This window comes from Protopterus annectens, chromosome 1.part0, assembly GCF_019279795.1.
Source record: "Protopterus annectens isolate FY-2018-M chromosome 1.part0, PAN1.0, whole genome shotgun sequence".
Taxonomy (NCBI): domain Eukaryota; kingdom Metazoa; phylum Chordata; order Ceratodontiformes; family Protopteridae; genus Protopterus; species Protopterus annectens.
The window spans coordinates 95128583-95152338 of record NC_056725.1 but is presented as its reverse complement, the minus strand read 5'-3'; the positions used below and the strand labels follow the sequence as shown (position 1 = coordinate 95152338).

General features: G+C 35.4%; 1 protein-coding gene across 1 annotated transcript in view; it reads right to left on the bottom strand.

Moving 5' to 3' along the window:
- Nucleotides 1-22100, bottom strand: part of LOC122814085 (homeobox protein six1-like) — an 84709-nt gene extending 62609 nt beyond the window's left edge. Inside the window, exon 1 of the mRNA XM_044086730.1 lies at nt 21206-22100. Within this exon, the coding sequence (XP_043942665.1) occupies nt 21206-21598 (393 nt within the window). The 5' untranslated portion in view covers nt 21599-22100. The remainder of the gene's footprint in view (nt 1-21205) is intronic.
- Nucleotides 22101-23756: the final 1656 nt, after the last annotated feature.

The following is a 23756-nucleotide window of genomic DNA, read 5'->3' as shown; positions in this document are numbered from 1 at the left end:
AGTATTTCAATTTTTTTTTTGTTGTTTTTCATAAATTAGCAACAATTTGTGTCTTAATAAGTTATATATTTAAACAGTCATTTTTTTATTTTTATAATGCTATGAATGTTAGATGTACTCACTTGTCTGTATTTTGGTCATATATTATTTTATTTCCATTTTTGTTTTTTTTTTTATTTAGAGGTTTGTATGCTCACTGCACATACTATACTTGATGATGTGACCATCCCGAGGTCTCACAACTACTGCTCCCTCCATAAAGGCTATTACCCCTTGTCCCTCCCATTCTGGAGTCATTTAATTTGACTCCATTGAGTTATTTTTATACTTGTCCCTTTCCTCCAAGTGGATCAAACATATCAGCAAGTAAGCACCAACCTTGAAGTGGAGCATGCTGTCATAGCTTCAAGTCTTTGTTGTGATGTCATTAGAGTTACACTGAGTGACCCTTGTGTAGTAGGAACTTATTGCTGGCTTCAGGATAGTACGTTTGTTTTAAATCTCACAGACATTGTGTCATGGTGTGATAGTGAAGAGAAGTTCATTTAATCTACCTCTTTTCTTCGTGGGAGTAGAATGCAGGGCATGGAGGGACCGCCATAATTTGGACAAGTGCCAGCAGTTCAGTTTTGTTTTGTTTTTTTGTTTTTTTTTGGAGAGGGTACTAGGATTCAAGAAGATGAAATGGTTGTTTATCCTTTTTGCTCCAGGTATGGAGAGAGTGGAGAGGGAGATTTACAACTGCTTTATAATACTTTCCAGGTAGACTGCTACCTCATTTGCCATTAAGTAATTTCCACTGAAATGTGGTGCTATTAAAGGGACTTCAAGTGACAACGGATGCTGGGAAGCAAAATCTCTTCTATCATTTGTTTCAAAAATATCTCCACTGTGGACATTCTGCTGTAGCCATTTGGTCATCAGTTAGCAACTTATTTATTTATTTAATTTATTCAATTTGGTAACCAGGGTAGAATGCTAATCCAAGTGGACCTATTTCAGTCTCAGCCCAAACAACTAAACATGACAGTAGACAAACAAGTTAATAAGAAGCATTATGAATACAAACAAAATGTGATAGCAATGAAACAATAACAGTGATAATAACAAGTACATGGGACAATAGGAAGGAATGGTTAGAGTATGGAGGGAAGAGGAAGAAAGAGTGATATAATAAAGGGATGGAGCCCAAAGTGTAAAAAATAGCAAAAGTAAGATAAGGACTTGCACAAATTAACTCTATACAGTGTGTACAGTGTGGAAGAGATATCACATGATAATGTAGGGAAATAATGTGAGGAAGGTAAAGGTGCTCACCTGGTGAAGGAGAAAGTGGGGGATTAGGTGATGTGTCCAAAGGGAAAGCATTTACTTATTGACTTGGACTTGAGATGATCTTTAAGCTGAGTATGAAATGAAGGGTACGAAGTGAGGTCTTTAAGATTAGTAGGGTGAGATTCCCAGAGTTTTTGGGCTTAGGATGGAGAAGGCATGGTTATTGCAGTGAAGTCTGGTTCTGGGGCATTGAATAAGTGGACCAGAGTAGTTAAGATTTCTTAGACTGCAACATCTTCAACAAGCATTATTATTTAGACTGTGGTTCCAAGAGTTGATGTTTCTTTCACACTTTCATGCACTCAGCCTTCAGAACCCTTGCCTTTTGATCTTCCTCCAACTTTGGCCACCGAGGGAGGTTTAACTTTCCCTGTCTGGCATTCTTCTCAATAATTATCCACTACAGAATGATTACAAAATCAGTTATAACAGATTAAACAGATGTATACTCACATATTAGTTGATCTGCAAAGAGGTCTTGTATTGGTGGTTATTACACTCCTAACATCTCATTTTGTCTAAGTAGCCTCTCCATTTGATGAATCTGGATTTTTTTTCCTACAAGATGGCTACTAAGTACATGATTTGCTATCATTGTGTTTTTTTATCCTTGCTCACACAGTGCGTAGATGCTGAACTGAGAATCACAGATGCTGAGTGAACATTCCTGGCCCAGTGTGTGATGGCAGGAGATATGTACCAGCTAAAGGTACACATATCCCAAAATGTGGAAGCGAGAGAAAATGTAGGATTGTGCTTATATGAGACCCCAACAAAATCCCAATAGTTGTGCTGTGCACAGACTGCAGGACTGGCTATTGAGATGAGTATATATTTACTGTTTTCAAAATATCAGTCTTTTTCTTTATGGCTCTCATTATTTCAACACACAAATATATTTATTCCTTTTATGTTCTACTTTTTCTGTTCTTCATGCACTCTAACTTTATAATTTAGTTTTGTGATTAATCTGTGTGCAAGAATGTTCCTTTCTTATTTAGTCAGATGCACTACATCTTGTCGCATTGCATACAAAAATTATTACTTTATGTTCATTTTCTCTGTGTGCCTTTATCATTCTATTGGTATAATTTTATTTGGAAAACTTTTTTTAAATGGAAGCATATCCGAAACCTTCCATTTTCTGCAGCCAGTGATTTGTTCATATTTTTATGAGAGTACTCTGTGTTACCTGCATATATCAACTGTGAACCTATGCTATTAGTCTTTTTCAGTATCTTAGATCATCTTGTTATTAAATCACATACTTTAAAACATGGTAACACTGAACTACTTAACTTGTTTTTATTTCTTCAAACAAGTACAGCAGTATATTTTTACTTTTCAAAATTAGAACAGAGTTCAATGCTATCAGTAATAATTCTACTTTCCTGGAATTCTTCTAATGGGAATTGGACAAAAATAAATGAGATTCTTATTAAAACCAACTGGGGATCACTCCTTTAAACCCCTGACACAGTCAGTAATGATTATATTAAAAAAAAACTAATCTAGGTCACCATCATGAAGGTATCTAACTGATTCCTCACACATTGCAGCCCTCCCACTGAATGACCACATATAATTATCAGTTAGTACAAAAGAGCTCCACACTTCAAAATCCCCCCTTATTAGGCTTTACCTATAACACAAATTTAAAAAAATACTAAAATAAGTATTTTTTGCAGGGAAGCAAACCCTCAACACCCCCATGTGGGAAGTGATGCTGCCCATCGCCTCCCTAATATTTATACATACTCTTATGATTGTACAGACATCAAGAATGGAAAATGACACTGTGTAAGACATAATGCGTCCTCTTCTTTGTGTTTGCAGTATCTGTACTTTGGCACATAAAACATAAAAAGTTAATACATTGATAATCAAGACTTATGATCACCAACAGTGCACAATATACGTTGTTTTTAATGAGTGGTACCCAAGCAACAATCTTTCAATGTGGCCCACTGTCTTGTATAATCCAGGCATTTATTTAATTTATTTAGCTTACACTACGTGCACCAGGACCTCTTGCTCCCTACTTACTAATCAGGGAAAGATCATCTATTTTACTAATCATATTTATGCAGTGTTTACAATGGTGCTGAGTTCTGGTATATTATTCATAGATTTGAAAATACATTTCCAGTGTAAAACATTATCTTCCTTTTAGCAAAGCCATATTAGATGGCACATATTTGCCTAAAGAAGTTAAGTATTCATAAATTCTGTAAATTTATCTTATAAATATTTTACAAGTAATGATGTGAAACAGGTGTCCCAGCAGTTGGCTTTAGAATGCTTGGTACTGACCATATGAGTAATAGTGCTGCTGTTTTACTGCCTGTCTTGTGGAAACTCTGACCCTAAGGTCAAACTTCTTCAGTTCATGTTTCTTCCTGACAAGGCAGAAATTTTCTGGTGATTTCTGTAGTTGTTCTTTTATCTCTTTGTCTTAAGTGTGGATCTTTTCCAAATGACAGCTGTCACATAACTCACCTTTTCTCTTCTCTACCTTTGTTTTTCATTAGTGCAGAGAAACCTGAAAACGTTGTTGCATGCTTCCATGCACCAAGTGATTAGACTGGTTTTAACATTTTGAATCAAAATGAAAATAGCAGGATACAAAGAACCAAAACGATAGGATGTCAGCCTATTGCAGTAGAATTCAACACACAGTTCTGAATGAATTGCCACATCTACTGTCATTGCTTATAGAAAATTACAATGGAAAAAAAATATTGTACTGTTGTTTTTTGTGGGGGAAAAACCCAGATTAGTACTTGTAGCTTGTTAGATCCCAAAATAAATTGCCTTATATAACTTTTTGTCTGAAGGCACTTTAATTAATTATTTCATAGTGTGTATATCTTTTGTCTGCTTTGTATCTTTTATCACTATAGTGATTGGCAGGTAAGAAGTAAACAAAATGATATAGCTGTTACAGAAGTGCATAACATTATTTTATACAGCAAAAACTTTGATTTATAATATGTCTGTATGTAAAGCACAAGGAAATCTAAGGTTTAATTGAGCAAAGAAATATGTGACTTATATAACTGCAGTGTTGTATCAGGTTTAAGTTTCCTTATGTAACAAATCTGTTTAAGACCACATACCCTATGTACAATTTGCCTATTGAGTGCGTACATGTTATAATGGAAAAGCTAGCATTTATTTGTGAAAAATAGGAAGAGATCCATAATAAAAGAAAGAGCCATTCTGTTTTACTACTCCATGTGCCAGAAAAATTTCATCATTCTATGAATATGACCATATACGTACCATTGCAAACTGTATAACCATGGAGGCATTAGAATGAAATTACATTTGAAAATATGTATTCATAAAAATCTAGGAGTGACACATACAAGAGAATGCATTATTTATACATTGAGCAGTGTTAAACTCTGGAAAAAAGTATACTTTATGACTCTTTCTCAATAAACTCTTGTAATTTAATGTAATACAATGATAAAGTGATGTTTCTTGCCTGTATTATACATTAAATTATTGGCACCCAGTCTGCCATGTAATCATGCATGATCTATGTGTGTCTGAAAATTTAAAAAAAATGAAAAGGCTGTGTGTGTGTGTGTGTGTGTGTGTGTGTGTGTGTGTGTGTGTGTGTGTGTGTGTGTGTATGTGTGTGTTTGTATGTGTGTGTGTGTGTGTGTGTGTGTGTGTGTGTGCGTGTGCCCATCACCAACATAAAAAAGTGATCTTATATGCATTTGTATTTGCAATCATCACTCTTGCTCATCACAAGCAATAACAAGCTTACCTCAGCCCTCATCTTAGATCTCTCCAAGTCATTTGATATGATCAACCACCAATTACATATCCACACCCTAAGGATACTCTCACTTAAATAACTGTGCGATTAAATGGTTCCAATCTTACCTGACCAGAAGGCAACAAGCAGTACTATGGCAGAACACACTATCCACCCGTCTACCCATCACACTAGGTATCCCCCAAGGCTCCATACTAGGACCACTTCTCTTCTCAGTCTTTATCAATGACCTATCCACAGTCACTCCCAAGGCTACCTGCATTCAATACGTGGACAACTCCGCTTTAATCTGTGCAGCTACCTCCCTGGCTGATCTTATGACACTAACCCAGAATACTTTCAATATTGTTGAAAAATGGTTCTCAAACCATCAACTTATTTTAAACCCCAACAAAACTAAGCTGCTTATTTTTTCCCCCACTTTCAAGTCTTCCTCACCATTCTTTACTATAAAATCCAATAGTGGCACACTGATATACACAGATGTGCACACCAAACTCCTAGGGGTCACAATTGACAATATCCTTAAATACGATACCCATGTCAATCAAACTATCAAAACCATTAACAAAAAACTGGGCTGCCTCTATAGGATCAAACCTTTCCTCACTCCATTCTCTATAATTTCTATTGCTTGCTCCCACTTACTGTCTACCCTTCTCTGTGCCCCCCCCCAATTCATTAACTTGAATAAAACCACTCTTAACAAACTCACTAGTTGTTACTGTGAAGACTGGTAGAGAAGGGGTGAAGGCTGCCAACCTAGTCAAATAGAATTTGATACATAATTCTGGCATTTGTAAATATAAATATAAAATACAGGCCTGTTTCTTAAATGAAAGAAATCACTGTAAAATGTGAACTTCAAGATTGTAGCAACATTGCCATCTACTGTAAGGAAAACTAAGCCAAGCATTTCAAATGTTCTTTGAAATTAAAATTATGTTTTGTGTGTTCTTTGAAGTTAGAATTTGTAGTCGATGAGTCTGGAGTAAGCATCCTGCCTATTGTTTTAAGGCTAAAGTTAATGAGAAGAATTTACATGTGGAATGTCCTTTATTGCTCTAAGTGTAAAAGAATGTAAATGTAGTTAATGTGTAGCCTGGGAACTCCAGGAATGGTGAAAAAGATGATGTAATGTTTTATCAGAACTGCAGTTTCAATTTAAACAGTGAGAACCAGAAACTATGAAGCATTTTGATCTTGGATATCCAATGTATCAGCACTCTGCCTGTGTCATAAGTAAGTTATTTTATAAGTATGTTTTCTTGTAGAAATAGCTAGGACTGTAAATATTAGACTAAGTGTTTTTCTGTTATGTCAGAACTGTACTACTGAATTATTTTAAGTTTCTGTGTGATCTCTGAACTCTTGAATAGCACTGTGGTGTAGTAGTATTGTCTTGTGTTTTTAGTATTATTATTAAATATTTTAAAAACCTTTTACCTGTAGCTGGTTTTTGTATAGATAATTAAGCTCTAGAATACATTGCATATTTATAGAGTTTACTGTCTAAGCCACTCATATAGCTATAGCCATGGGCTATGCTACCAATTGGATAATAGTATTGCACAGTAATAATTGGACACCTTTTTAAGGGTCTTTGAGTAGCTGATAAATATTAGCTGGTGGTGGCAGTGATTACTACCGTATAGCCTGGATAAAGGGGCACAGCTGGAGAATCTGTATCAACCTTTCCCAAGAGTGTCTGTGAAGTTGTATAAATACTTATCTTAAAGTGTGTGTGTGTGTCAGCTACTTGGGCAAGCACATGAAGCACTGGTTGGACAGAGAGGGTACTGGAGGTTAGCTTGCCAGCTAGGCTGAGATCTGGACCCTATAGCTGTACCACTGGGGAGTCTTATTGGGGACCTGGGGAACAAGGGAGCAACCAGCCCCAGACTGACTGTGATCTCTGTGTGCACTTAAGGGAAATTGTACTTTACTGTGTGTATTTGTTATCATTTCCGCCCTCCCTGGTATTAGTGGTGAGGATTGAGGCTCCTTGATTGCTGGGCCATGATGCGGGCATCACAGTTACAACCATATTGCTAGATTTGCTACAGGTATGGCCTATAGGACCCACCACTGTCTCAACTTAATTCAACTAAGTTAGCTTGAATGGACTAGTCTACTCCAATATAACCAACTTATAATCACCCACAAAATTCTTAACCACCCCAATAAGACACCTGCACTAAACAAAATCAGTAACCCCTACAGCAACCTGAGATCACTTCGTTCTGCCAATAAACTACTGGTCCAAATGTCCAAAAGCAAAAACGTGGCTGGTGACTGTCTATTTGCTAACTTTGTAGGCAAAACTTGGAACACTCTGCCTGCTGAACTCACTCTGGAACCTTCTCTAACCCAGTTCAAAAAAAGTCTCAAGCTATACTTTGAAATGGACTGGCAATGTCCCTGTTCAAAACCTGACTAACTCCAACCCACTGACTAGGATACCTTGCCTAGTTAAATCTGTCAACTAGTCTCTAAAATGTATATGCTCTTACTTAGTTACTTATCAAGAGTTTGTTACTGGAAAAATCTGCATCTGTGTGAAACTGCCCATTCTAATTTGTCAACCATGTTTATAAATGTATGTAACCTGATTTTGTGATTTTGCTGAAGACTGTAATCTATGTTAATTTGTATCTGTTACTAATGTAAGTTAATAACTTGGAGCTTTTCTCCCCGGCCTCCGCTGAAAATGGACATATATCCAGTTGGACTATCCCGGTAAACAAATGTAAAATAAATAAATAATAAAACAAATAAATCACTGATACTTTGGTTTATATTGTAATATCATTATATTTTGCATACAGATAAGATATATTATTTAGTTCATTGTTCTGAAAAGACACTGTCATAAACTACATGGATAATATTCTTTTCCACAACACTCATAGGTTCATAGCTGTGTACTAGGCTAATGGCCCTGGAGCCTTTACAAGCCTAGCCCATAGGATTACCCTGACATCGTGCCACCCAAACGTAGTTCACAGTGCCTCTGTTGAGTAGAGCCACTGGAGTGATCCCTGGGGTGAATTTTCTATTTCCCATCCACTCATCAAGATTTCTCTTGAAGAGGGTCAGTGGGGTGCTCTGATTGACATTTAGGACATCATTGATGGAAAGACCCTATGGTGCTGTTTCTTCAACAAACCAGTCATTTGGTTGTATTGGGCTGGGATGGTGTCCTGGTTATCTGACTTTAAAAAGACTACAACTATAAACAGAGTGCTCTTTTTATGTGCTGTGGCAAAACCACCACTACCACTAATACATTATTCTGTCCATAGTAAGTTGAGCTCTGCACAATCTCAGAACAAATCTCTTCTATTCCTTATATCACATTTCTCATGTTGGCTGTCTGGTATTCAACAGTGCGCTCCCATTATCCAGGTCCAAAAATTAAAAATGAATATTTTTTTAAAACCTCAATATATTTCATACTTCTGCATCTGTCTTTGTTATGGCCTGGTTCCCAACTACAGCTGCATTTTAATATAATTACACTGGGAACACCAACTTCTCATTGTTCACGGACATAAGATCTTGGCGGCTCCTCTTCCATTTGTAAAGACTTCCCAGGATAAATAAAAATTGTCCTTGTTGTTTTCTTCTTTTACATCTTTAGCTCAGAAAATAGCTTTCATAATTGTTACTGTTATCTTACTAAACCCCATGCAAAGCCTCCCACTGAAACCTTGCTACTTCCAAACTCACTTATGCTAGCCATCTACAGCTACAGGGCAATCACCTTCATTTAAATACTACATGACTTTAGTCTTTATAACAGGTTCATGAACTGAGATAAGAACTGCACTGGATTTAAATCTGGTTTCCAGTTTCTGAAGAATCTTTATAGTTTAACAAAATTTTCAGAATTTTGATCGTTATGTGGAGTTCTTTATTTAATTCATGAGCTCATAAATATAACGACTAACTTTTTTGGATCCAGTCCAATTTTTGTTTTGTGACACAGCAGATTTTGCATTTGCTCTACAATGTCATACTATAAAAACAGTAATTTGCATTACTTTGTTCATAAAACAGGATTACCACAAAGTTCTTTAAAATTTAGATGGTAGAATATAACAGCCACCTGAACTGCAGTGTCGTGTCTTTTTCAGCTTTAGTCAGTATTGTCATAAATTACAATGAATGCATTCTGTCATAACACCTTGCAAGCACTGACAACTGCCATTTTTCATATCGAGACAATGCATATCTACATATATATATATATATATATATATATATATATAGAGAGAGAGAGAGAGAGATGTGCTGATATTGCTTGAAACACCAAAATCTCAACATTTACAAAGTTGACACTGAAAGGCTGACTTTGCAAATGCCGACATGCTACTATGCATGCACAGATTGACAATCTATGCTCATGCAAAAACATACAAAAATTATTGAAACATCACTTACTTGCCCCCCCCCTGCAAACACGTTGTTTACTGTGTGTTGGACAGTGATTCTGTTTGCGGAAGTGAGGTGAATGTTCAAATTGTGCCGAATTCGAACATTCAGCACTTCCACGTTTCTACTTTTTTGCTGTTCACTAATGTTTTTGTTTCTATGATTCATAGAAATGATAGTTTGCACAAAGTGTGATCTAGAAAATTATAGTAAACCTATATATATATATATATATATATATATATATATATATATATATATATATATATATATATATACATATGTGTGTGTGTGTGTGTGTATATATATATATATATATATATATATATATATATATATATATATATATATATATACATAGCTAAATAGATATAGTTTTTTTTACTTTTCTTTCTGTTAGGAGATTTCATACAAGATAGATTTATTTGGAATAGAAACACATTATTTTAGCTTCACTGTAGTGTGTTGTCTGTAGGAGCCTATGTTATGAACTCTGCTATCGATGTTCCACACATCTGTTGTGAAGCTACTGTGCAGAAGCACCTTCATGTTGTGTTGATTTAGTTATCAGGATGTTATAAAAAGGCATGCATGTTGAAAGTTTGAGACAAACGTGTCAAAAACTATCAATTCTATACTCTTACATTTTTACATTTAACACTGTGAAGAAATCCTTCTGATTTTGAAATTCTTCAGTACCTGACCCCAGGCAACTACTGAGTCCCATGACAACATGGGTTTTCCTTTCTATGCTTTTGTTTCCTCTTACTTCCCAAGGATTTACTAGCAAATGAACTGGCCATCATCTAAAACAGACTGTAGGTGTGGGTGTGGTATATGTGTGTAAGTGTTTGCATATATCATGTCATGTACAATCTCCCAACCAGGATTAGCTCTATGCTTTTCACTCACTGACTGTTGGGATAAGACCTGGCTTCACAATAGCACTATAAGAATAAAGCATTAAAATGAAATTAGTGAATAAACAAATTGTTGTCATTGTTCACTGTTTTGATTGCCAATATATATTCCTTGTAGTGCTGTTGTTAATATGACACTCAATATTTCTCATAACCATAAATAAGTATCAGTATATGTGTGTGTGTGTGTGTGTGTGTGTGTGTGTGTGTGTGTGTGTGTGTGTGTGTGTGTGTGTGTGTGCCTGCACTCTGGCCCTACCTCTGAAATTGCTTGTCATGTATTTTCTTTATATACACTAATTAGGAAACATTTTTGGACAGGAGGTCTGCAGTATGACTTTAGAAGAAAGCTACAAGAAAGCTAGTTTCAGATATTTTACAAAAACAGCAATATTTATGTGTGCGTTATCTTAGTAGTACTCAATTATTTCACATACATTGTCGCATCCTCTCAGATATTTGAAAATACTCTGCTTAGCGTAACCTAACTTGCTGTTTTAACCCACCATTCTAGTAATATATTGCCTCATTTGTAATTTGTTCAGATTCCTTTCTTTGACAGTCAGTTAATCATGATTTCACTTTGTCAGATGATTCCTGGGCCAAATAAAAATATTGTTAAAAATGCATGTTAAATAGACTTCCTAAACATTATTTTCAGAGGTATATAGAGTGTGTTGAGGTATTATGAAAGTGGTTTAAAAAGGCAGGCTACTTATCACATTTCTGATTTATTTGCCTGATTTTTCTTTAATCAAGATAAAATTTTTTTCAGCTAAATCATGCCTCTCAGGTGCAAGAAATGTCGCAAAAAGGAAAGATGAAGATAAATGTTTTATTTACTATTTTATAAAGAATACCAAGTCACTGTATTCATAAAATATTTCATATGGCTACTTAACCTGTTTTATATGTCCTCTGCTCAAATTCCATTCCCTGATATTTGAGCAAGGTTTTATTTTGTCAGAAAAATCATAATTCTAAGTTTAAAAAAAAAAAAAAAAATATATATATATATATATATATGTATATATATATATATATATATATATATAAAGTAGTTTAAACATTAGAGAACATTTTATATATTTTCAGAAATAAATGGATCCATCACATTTAAATAATGACAAATGCATTTTTTCTGTTCAGAAAATGAATAACATTCATACTTCAGCTACTCCTTTTTACCTTTCACTTTTTTCTTTCTGAAATATGCACCATTAATCCATTATACTTGGTTGCCCATTCCTTGTTTTTGTGTTTAAAAATGACACCAGGTATTAAAGTTGCTGGCGATAAAAACTGATTTTTATGTACAAATCATTGTCTGTTAACACTACGGACTGCGCAGTCAAATACTTTACAGAAGGCAATGCATGTGTAATCTACAAATGTACTTCTTCCCTAAATTATTTGGCATTTAGAATTGTTGACCTAATCTGGAGATTCTGGAGTTCAGAAATTAGGTATACAAACATAATGGACAAAGTCTATATTTTTTAGTAAAGAAGATATTAAAAAGCCAATTCAAAGTTAAATTTAGCGATAGTGCTCTAAATGTTACATAGCACTAATGTACATTAAAAATGGTAAACATTTTCTTTCTTTCTTTTTTTGTTGTTGTTATAAAAATGTTATATGTGGGATATGGCAGAAATAGCAGTTAGTCAGACAAACTTACAAATAAATGTTTCCAAATTGAGTGTACACTTTGGAACTCGTTGTTTCATCATTTTTATGTTACTATATTAGAACTGGTATTTATAACTTATTTGTTTTAGAAGTTTTATGCTCACCTGGAATCACAAATATTTCTGTGCGTAACATACAGATACTTTCACAAAATTAAGAATTGACAAAATGTGCACAACTCCATATTATAGTTTTGTATTATGAGTTAATTAACTAGTAACACTAATCACAATTATACTTACTCTAAAAGAAAAATTATATTTCTTTGTTTCTACTAATAACTATATTGTTTATTTCAGTCTACTAAAACAATTTAATAAAAGACTGTTTTTCTTTTAAAGGTAATCGATTTAATATAATTGGATTTTAGCTCCAAAAAGCATATAATCTAACAATAATCCAAAATGAAGCAAAGTAAAACATTTAGACTCAATAATATAATTTCCCCAGAATTGTAAGTAATGGAAAAATGTCATTTTTGTGAAGCCATAGGGTTACACATATTTTCTTTCACTTAATGTTTTTTAAGAAAAAAAATGTTTAATTGTTCGCAAACTTTAATTCTAGGGCTGCTCGTAACCATTATAGGTGACTCAAAGCAAATCATAGGGGTCTCAGATGTTCACTCTGAGTGAAAATCATTTCATTTTAGTAATTTCATAGAGGGGCTCAGGTAGTGTAAATGCTTCATTCACTTACTTCAAGTTCTGACCCCCAAACTACCTTTAAAATACTCACATGTTCTAATTTTACTGTTAATACTAATCTGAATAAAACAAGTTGCAGCATTACTTTATGGTATGGAAATAATAACTGAAAATTATTTATTAAGCCATCTTGCACATGGTTTTCTAAAGTCATTCAAGTGTGTGCATCAGTCTTCAATTTCAGAAGGTGAATATGCAGTAAAAGAGAAAAAAAAAGCTTGTCATCTTTCAAAACGTATCAATTTCATGCAGATTTTTCAGTTTTCTCAAACACTCATTTTCAGCGAAAGTTATTTTACTATGGTAATCTCAAGAAGGGTTCAAGTTGGAAAAAGCTTAATAAAACTTTTGTTTGAAACTTCTTTGGTACATTAAAGGTACTAATTTTCTGAATTTGTGAGATTTATTTTGCTTCATTATTTTCCTTGTCTGTATATTTTCACTTAAAGGTAGCCAAAAGACTACATGTTTGATCTGGTTTGACAGCCTTTATTCAGAGTTCAAGCTCTTGTCTTATAAACATTTTACTTAGTTTTTCACATTTCAACATTCCTTATTTACTGTTTCTTAGAGAGAGAGTAAAGATTTGAGTGATGTGAAAACAACTCCCATGTTTGAACATATGTATGCAGGGTGTATCATATGACATACTACCTTCTAGATCTGACTGTTTGTGCGGTTGTCTATTTAACCTTCAGTTTCTGTTTGAAGTTCCAAAACTTTGGTCTTCCTAGCTCATTAGTGAGCAGAGAAGTACAGATAAAAGAAAATAAAAGTATATTCATGTTTTGCATAACTCATTTAAGGTTTTCCTGAAACAATACAAGACATACAAAATGAAGTATAAGCTAAAAAAAGTACCTCAGGCACTACCATATTCTGCATTGCCATTGCTTCTACAGTGTTCGAGCCTTTTAAGTACAGCTGCATATATTCTTAGAAGTAGTTAGTCGGTGCAGAAATACAACATGTTGCAGACAAGCATTGTAAAATAGTGTTTGGGCTATGGGTAAGAGTATGAATACTGTGATTTACTATGTAGTCACGTTTGTTTATTTATTTATAAATGTCAGATTCAGACAGCATTCAAACTGTCCGAGGCAACAAGGCTTAGCACCATTCAATATTATGTTCAGAGTATTTCAGGTAAATTTCACTTTTTATCAGCAGTTATGTTACTCTTGGTCGCATATTCCTCTATAAAAAGTATGCTGTGTAGGCACTATAGCTTTTAACATGGTAAATCTTTAGAGCAGTTTGCAGTTTTGTTCTTTTTTTCTTATCCACACAGGTATTTGGGCAGTACCCTTCAGGTTTATTCTAAGGCATTCTAAGGATGAAAAGTTGCTTGAAGTGGTTAACATAAACATACACGCATGCATGCATACAAATGATATGTTATACATGTATGTGTGCATGTGTCTGTATCATGCATGCTCAGTGTGCATTGTCAAACTGTGTTCCTTCAAGTCCTGGATTGTCATCCCTGATCCATAAAAACCTGCTTGCTGAATGCTAAGACCAAGGAGAGATGGACTTGCCCCATTGCAGGACATGTTTAATCATGTTCCCTAATTTTGCTTAGTCCAGTTTCATTGGATCAGGTTCAATGATCCAGGGAGGAGCTGACAAAATCTGACTTGCCTATTCAGGCAGCAACAAAACCTAAATAATATTTTTTGTGCTGGGCAAGTCCCTCCTGTACCTCCTCCCTGTGTGGGGGTTTGCATCCCAGTACTTCCTGCTAGCTATATATACCAAGTCTGACACTGCACAACAGTGGGGAAAAGGGTTATTCACAGTTTTCACTGCACTGCAGTCCTGAACCAGTCCAACACCATACAAAACAAACACACACACACACACACACACACACACACACACACACACACACACACACACACACACGCGCACACTTAGCAAGCGCACCATCTCCAGAAAACATAACACCTATAAATCACATTCTAGACAAAAACACACACATTGCTAACATTCATTCATTCAGTACCGGTAATACCAGCCTTACAAAAGAAAAAAAAATGCTTGCACTGCCAGTACTGAAGGAATGGCAACAAAAACCTAGACACACAAAACCTTACACATACTTAGAGATTCACAAAACTTTCACATGCACAAGTATGCCCTTATACATACCAGCAAACACTCCTTCATGCAGCATAAAGTAAAGTCACAGAAACAGAATATACACACACACACACACACACACACACACACACACACACACACACACACACACACACACCACACACGCACACACGCACACACACAGACACACATCTATTGATATATAATATATATATATATAGAGATAGATGTATAGGCTTGTATTTTTTTTTTTTGATGGGGTACCACCATACCTCTCAACCTCTCAGCACAATAAATCTGGACAAAGCAAGAAATAACAGGGTAATGGGACAAAGGCCCAAAAATAGGGATAGAATTTAAATATTGGTTGTACAGATTTATAAAATTGTTAGAATAACGGGTTTCACATTATTATGCATTTTCTGCAGAATATGAAGTCTGAAACTCAAATGCTTGTCATTATTTAGTTTTATTTAGTAACTTCAATCCTCAATGATTTGCCAGAAAACCACAAATATTATGAGGAACAGACCAAAAATATGAGATAAAATTCTGGGCATTCTGCAAAAATCTGGACAGTTGAAAGATATGGGGGCCACATTAAGTGAACAACTTTATTAAACAGGATGAAGTATGGGGGCTATTGAATTTAGATAATATTATTTGGGATCTGATGTTTCATAGATTTAAAATCCATTTTTTTTTTATTTACTTTAACTGGGTAAGCCTACTGGCCACCAATGTCCCTTTTAGAGGAAACCCAGAGCACAGGCTGATTAAACAATTGCTCAGTCACAAACTTGGAACATGGAGGCTGAAGGAGTCAAACCCTAGACTACTGCTGCCTGCTCATTGTCTTAATCCTCTGCACTAAATGCTAGATATTTCACACTATTACTGGGTTTGACTATTGGCAGGCAGAGTAAAAAGAACAGAAGTAACTTCTGAATGGATAGGCAAGTACAGTTGGATGCCACACACGGTATTTACTGCTCATAACTAAATAGTCCATGATTTTGCTTCACTGTGGTGACTAACCACGTACAAAGTTATGTCCATATATTAAAAATAGCTTTTCATTCTCTACACAGTATCATGTGGTCATAAAAACAGATGCGACACAAACATGCTGGGATTTCTTCCTGATTAAGCTTATCTTGAATTTTCTGAGTTCCTCCGCAAATGATGCAACATATTTGGGTGAACAACATTTAAGACTTGTTTTTTATGTATACCGTCCATTATTGTTTGATAGATATCTGACATTTGTATTTTTGTGACTAGTGATCATACAATAGATGTATGTATTTTCTTTTCTGTATAGTACTGCATATCCATACATTCTATAATCCTGAAAAAACAGAGTAGCAATACAACAGACAAAATGGTGCTGGTCTGATGTGTCTGAAGTATTAGTTCTGCTGTTGCCCTTTGACATAGTTCCTTATGTGAGTTCACATACTATGAAATACATACAAGTTATTTAAATCAACACTTTGCTTTTGTTCTTGTCAGATAATTGTTTTTCTTCCTTTGGTACAAATGAACTGATCACTTAAATCTTGGCAGAAGGGCCTAGTGTCAGTTGACTTTCAACAGGCAGTTACTGTCTGCTCCTACAAAGGCATTCATTATTGCAAACAAAATGTCATGCAGGTGCCCTTTCTATCATATGGGATGCAGTCTGCCATTATGTGACCATTCGTGAATGTTTATTAATCAGTACAAGTCCTTGAAAGATAAAACTAGATGGGCAGTATGGTGCAAAGAAATCCTTTTTTCTATAAGCACTTGCTGGTACTTTTCATACTGACATCCTATAGTATAGTTCGCTAAATGCTTTCCTGCAACAGTAACTGTAGAGATCGAAAGCCTTATCTTTTTTTTTTTTCCCACACACATACAGCTGACTTTTGGTTTGTCTATGGTCATCTCCTCAATACTTCCATCCTTGAAGGTGTTCTTACTGTAATGACAACCTGGTTTAACCCCCCACCAGAGAGGGGTCACCCTTCCAGCTGACCTCAACCTGCAGGGAGGCCTTAAACTACTTGTGCATGGGTACTCTGGTACTTTCCATCATGCACTTCCAAGTGGGAAGAAGGCATGGGAGACACTGTCAAACTGTGGCTTATGGTGGGGTATTTCTTGTTAACGCCTGTCTTCTACTGATGTGCTGGGCAGTGTCACCTTGGGGTATGTAATGTTGCCAGGAGGGAAATGCTCCCACCTACATAGTGATGCATCGTGGTTTATTTATTTAAACAGACAGACACACACACACACACACACACACACACACACACACACACACACACACACACACACACACACACACACACACACACACGTGCGCATGCATAGGTAACCTACTGATGAATGAAGATTGAATGCTTGAGCTTCAAGTGCCCGAGGTTCAACTCACTGATGACTGAGATCCAGGAAATCCCTGTTAGCCAGTTGTGCTGGAAGTGATTTCCTTTTTGGGGAATTTCACCTTTCTTTGAGTTGGTGAGAGCAGAATTTGGTATATATAAGTTCTGGGGGTGTGGGGGGCTTGACTGGGTATTTATTGGCAGGATATTTTGGCAAATACAGTTTGTGGATTTTAATCATCAATAGGTTCATAGGTTCATAAGGTAGGTATTAGGCTATTGACCCAAGGGCCTACGTAAGCCTAGCCAAAAAGGTTACCCGGCTTACGCCACCCAAGAAAGTTGTTTTCCTGTGCCACTGTCCAGCAGAGACACAGAAGTGATCTCTGTGGTGTATTTCCTATTTCCCATCCACTCATCAAGATTTTTCTTGAAGAATGCTAATGAAGAACTTTGCTTGACATAGATGGGAAGTCTCTGGGACAGGAATCTATCCCTCCAGCATAGATTTGCTTTTGTTCACTTAAATTTCTAGCCACGCATGCACTACACACACACACACACACACACTACAGACAGAAGACTTTTGTTTCCTGACAGTGAACTTGAAATTGCCAGTTGGTTCCTAGATAGTAAACGACTGTTATGGCTTAGCCACACTGATTTCCTAATTCACTGTAGGGGTACAAAAGAATGTAGAAAGGCACTTCTGGGCAAGATGCCGACACTGTATTAGGTCATTTTGTATAAATGTTTCTAGAATACTAAAAAAAAAGATAGAGGAAATAGTGGTTTAAGTAAGGTTCTTTTATGTTCACTGCCACTGGCTTTTTACAATATTTTATTAAAGTATGCGTAAGTATGCTAACATTAGGGAGGCAATATGTATTTGCCAGGTTGCAGCTATTTCTGAAAAGAAACATATCAGTTCTTGTGTAGAAAAGTCTTAATCTGTTCCTCTTCTGAGATAGCTATATAAATAGACAACAAAAAATAAATAATTTACTGAACGTAGATCTGCTTTTTGGATTTGTCATTGGTACTTACATTGTACTTTATAAAATTTGCTAGCGGGTACACCTTGCTCTTCTCTTCCTGTTTTCTCTCTGCATCTAGTAACACCAGACTATACCAAAACTTCTTTTGTTAGGGCTCCTTTGTATCAGCATCCAGGTACCTTCTGTCTCTGTCTCTCCATACGTATTCAGCATGTTTACCGTGGGAAATATTTCCTCAAATTCCTTGCTACTTTTCATATAAGTCCCTTTGTTCTTCACAGCATTCATGCGGAAAATGCCTTCTTTTTCTGTTATAATAATTTTCTCCTTACTCAATCTGCATCCTGCCAACTCAAATTTTAATTTTTAACAGGTGTGTCAAGAGGATTGAACTGCATGTTTGCTGTTGCTGTTGGGTAAGTTACACCACACTATAATTATTATATATAAATATTTATGTATGTATTTAAATCTATATATCTGTCTATCTAACTTTATAAAGCACATTCCATGGGAAGAAAACATATGTATTTTTGCTCTTGAGATAAAAACCATGAGGTTTTGCATCCTATCTAAAAAGCAATTATATAGATCTTTTCATACTGAAACAGAACTTTTATAATGTACTTAAACTCTGTCATTTAATTATGTTTATTATTATTTTACTTTAGATTTCATATATGTAAATTGCCATTTTCTTATTTTAAACCTCTTGTGCGACATTTATTTTTGGATACTGAATTGGGAAGAATTTGCACTAAATTAAAAATACTGCATTCTGAGTTATACTAGCTGTTGTGTATGAACAGAAACATTTCTTCCAAAAAATGGATTCCTTTACCAAATTAATCAAATAAGGTAAAAGTAAGGATTTTTGTTATGGCAGAAGCAGTAAGTTATGTACAAAATTAATAGTAGCATTTTCTTAATCCCTGTGGCTCTTTCATCAGGTTAAACACTTTGCAGATATTTTTCAGTAGGTGCTGGTAGCAGTAATATATATTCATTATCATGTCTGTCTATATGTAAAGTTTTACTTAAGGTAAAGATTTACCTTTATGACTTTACCTTTTGAAGCCTTTAAATCTTATGTAATGAGAAAACTGGACCATATAGCAAGCAGTAGGGATTTTTGGCCTTTACTGCCTTTTCCATCAGAATTTTTTATGCTAATAATGCATAAAAATCATGTATTCTGCCGAAGGAGTATTGTGTACTACTACTACTATTGTCTAACTTGGTCTGTGTTTAATAAAAAAAGATATGTTACTGAATACATGTTGAAACATTATAATGCTGTGAATACATTTTAATGTTTTTAAATAAATGTACATGATGCCAAAAGCATGTTTAAGAACACTAAGGAGGAGAAAGCAAAATACAACAGCTCTTTTGTAAAACCGAATAGTGAGTGTCATAATTTAAACATGAAAACACACTTATAAAGCTCTCCAACTGCAGAAAAGTAGAAAACAATTTTTACAGTTTCAAAATTGTGCATGAGTGGTATAGTTTTTAAAAATACAGAAAAGATTGCCACCTAAGTTTAAAATTCTCAGACAGACAAATCATACTGGGCTCATAAAATGGTCACCAGACTTTACTAAATGAGAATATTGTTACATCCCCAGTTTTGGTGCCTCCAGTCTCTTACATGAAAGATTTAAGCTACTGAAATACAGTTTCTGTTAATGCTCTCTCCATATTTTTATGATTGCACATTTTATAGCCCAATCACTTTTCTAAATAAGACTCTAGAGGGAAGAGAAGCTGCTAAGTACAATTTGTTGCAATTTCCTGAACAGTGTAATTTGAAAATGAGTAGTGCAGCCTGCCGTGTTCTACAATTACACCAGTGTGTTAAAATTAATGCATTTAGAAATGTTAATTGTAGTTTACGCAGATTCTGAACATGTTAGTAGTTCTTGACCTATACTGGGTTTCTAGAAACACAGTTTTGACACCATACTGAATGATGCATGATAATTATCTTACTTCCAGCAGGATCCTGATCTTTGTTCTGCTTTACAGATGGAAGAAACAAAGCATTGAAAAGAGCAGCAGTTTTAAAACAAAAATATATATTAAATGTGTTTATTTTTACATCCTGATGTTGGTTTATTCATATCACAGATAATGGAAGACTTCCTTTTTTGAATTGTTTACAGTGTATATTATTCTGCCTTTCCTGATTACTAGATGTTTGTTTATAACAACACACTTTATCATACTGGGTCTTTTCTACTGAGTTTTAATGTGGTTTATCAAAGGTGAGCTGAGAATGCTGGAAAGGAATATTTTAACAGAACTTAATTCATTAGTAAACCAAATAATTTAATGTGTATTTACTATTCTGATTTTTTTTTTACTATGAGCATGAAGAAACATTGCTCAAATGGTTGGTTGAAGTAAAGAATTGATCTTCAGTTGTGTATCCAGTGGCACATTGTAAACATTTGGTTCTAGACAGACTTGAAACATTGCTTGATTTCTGAAAGAGTTCTTAAGCCATTGAACAAGACTTCACTACCTACCTGCTGCTCTTGTCTCTTCCTTTTGATACCACCCTCTCACAGAAAAAGGTAGTGGGGTGTAAACTATGTTATATCTTTACAAGAAGAATGTCTGGGATTATTTATTTATTTATTTATTTATTTTGCAGTTGCAGTAGTTTTGGCAAATTGCAAAGAAGGTTTAACAGTTCCAGATGTTTGATAAAGTGCTTCTCTGTGAAATGTCTAATTGTATAATTTCATACTGTTCATATTAAATTCTAGAAACTGCTTCAGGCAAAATAAACATTGTCACATTTTGAAGACAATGAAACTTGATTTCTTACCTTAAAACAGTAACTAGTTTCTTCACCGTCCCAAATAGACCTTGGCAGTGGAAATTTCCGTCGAACCCTATATTTTCCAACAGCTCCCAAAGGTCTGCCTCTTAATTTTTCTGCCTCCACATAATGAGCTTTCAGCCACAGTTGCTGTAACTTTGGGTGGTTGTGAGGGGAAAACTGGTAACTTTCTAGGATCTTGTAGAGCTCTCTGAAGTTCCCTCGATGAAAGGCGACCACAGCTTTGGCTTTGAGGACGCTCTCATTCTTATGCAGGTGATCACATGCTGGAAGAGACCAGAGAAATCTTCCCAGACGTTCAATGTTTCCACCTTGTTGTAGTACTTCACACACACAAGCTACTTGTTCTTGAGTGAATCCAAAAGTCATCATGGACATACTGCAGGAACCATCTAAAGTCAAAGAGGCTGTCTCCCGGAAAAGCGTCGGATACACTTGACAACACCACTGCTTCTAGCAGATGCTTCTGACTTAATAAATTCCACAGTGACTAAATGTATTAGTTCATTCAGAAGGTAACAACTCACTTCAGGAAACTATTTTGACTTTGTAACTTTGATTAGTGCTCACTCGATTTGTCAAAACAAATTGCTTACATCAGAGATTTTTTTGGGGGGGGCAGGGGTGCTGTTTAACTTATCAGACACTATGAATGAGTTTTTAAATATTATATATCTCATTTAATGTAAGGTGCATACAGGAAAAGATAAATGTAATTAACAATAAAGTAACGCAGACCTGAAAAGTTTCTGAATACAGTTCCCAAATCTCCTGTTACTTTGAAAAGATCCTGCAGTTCAGAGCTCTCAGTGCTCGCCTTTCTGTCTGTCTGTCTGTCTCTCTCTCTCTCTCTCTCTTTCTTCCTACTTAATCTTCAAGCTCCAAATGCACCTCTGCAGATGAAACCTTAGGATATCGATTTCAGACTCAGCCCACTGTTACCCAAAACCTCCTTGTCATTGGCTGACTATTGAACAATTAGGAAAATTAAGAGATCTATTGTTTTTTTAAAGCTTTCTCCAAGGAAGAGTTGTCATTTAACAGAAACCTGAGCCTAAAAGAGAAGGAGGGAGCATGCTGTAAATAGGTCCCAGTCTGTCTTCTCTTCCCCATGTGTGTTTTATGCAAAGGTGCATTTGAATAAAACACTTTCATTTTCAAGTCAAAGTACATCATAGACCATTTATAGAAACAAAAAAGTCACTGTTTAATAAGTCTACAGGAAATAGCTAGTGTCTTTTACAGATAAGAGCAGAGCTGTGCACATCTTATTTTTAGTATTCTATATCACTTGAAATCTTAACATTGTCATTCTGGAATAGACAGTTCCATACTGTACTTTCAGGTGTCAGTGTCATACTGTACATCTGTTTCTAGTTCATTAATAAAGGCACACATGAACAGTTATTATCTAACCATGATAAAAGACTGTCTATAGAATGCACTGTGCCAAAGAATCAAGGTGCTTCAGAAAACTGGAAATGTACCTGAGTTTCTAGTGTAATCACATCACATGCACACACTCCAGTCTATAAAGTGGCTCACAGAGTGGAATCAGTAGTCAGTGCCTGATATAACGGCAGCACCTTAGTAGTTTCTAGAACAAAGTTCAATTTCAACAACAGCTGTCAGAAGGTGACGCTTTGCATTTTAGTGCATTGCTCTGCACTGTCCTCCAGAGAATATTCTGCTATCTTCCTAATCTGATGAAGGATATCCACAGAGGATCTGGGAATTTTTCGAGAGTATTCTATGAGGAATTAAACTGTTAGATTACGGTCTCCACTGAGACACAGGTGGATGTCATGGTATTTTGGCTTTTAGTTAGAAAAGGGTAGGGCTGTGACTGGTGGCACTTGCCAAACATAGTCCTCAATTCAAAATGTCTTGCTCTCAGTGTAACTGGAGAGCAGTTATTTTGGAATCTAGTCCACATAGTAATCCTGTTTATAGATAGGCCTTACACCAAAGTAAGACACTTACATTAAAAGCAAGTATTTTGGAATCTGGACCACAGTATTGTATAAGATATACCTTTGCCCCCATTCTTATCACATTTGAAAACTCACTGTGATATAGCTGGCTAATAAAAAAGGCTAGAAACTCTAGTCACATAAAATACACTGTTATTTAAGAAAATGTATTAGTATATTGTGTAATTTGACATGACATTTTAAAGGGAGTGACTGAATTCAGAAAATTTAAGTCCGAACATAAAATCTAAAACCCATGGAGATGAAGGCCAAAAGTAAGCTGGACAATCTGAATGATATCAGGTTTTCATTTTAACAGGTGCACAGGTGGGCCAGATGTTGCTCCATGCAAGTTCATATTGAAGAGGAACATTAGGACCAGCATGACAGCTTAGGCAGAATACACGAGGAGCAGTTCCACAAATGGTATTAGACAGCATAGCTGGTTGTTTAGGTTTGTATACTGACTTCTTGAATGTACCTGGCTCCCTTCCCACATCTTTGCAGAAAAAAAAACTCTTGAGTTGACAGCCTTAAGTAGAAAACCAATTTAGCCAGCCTTG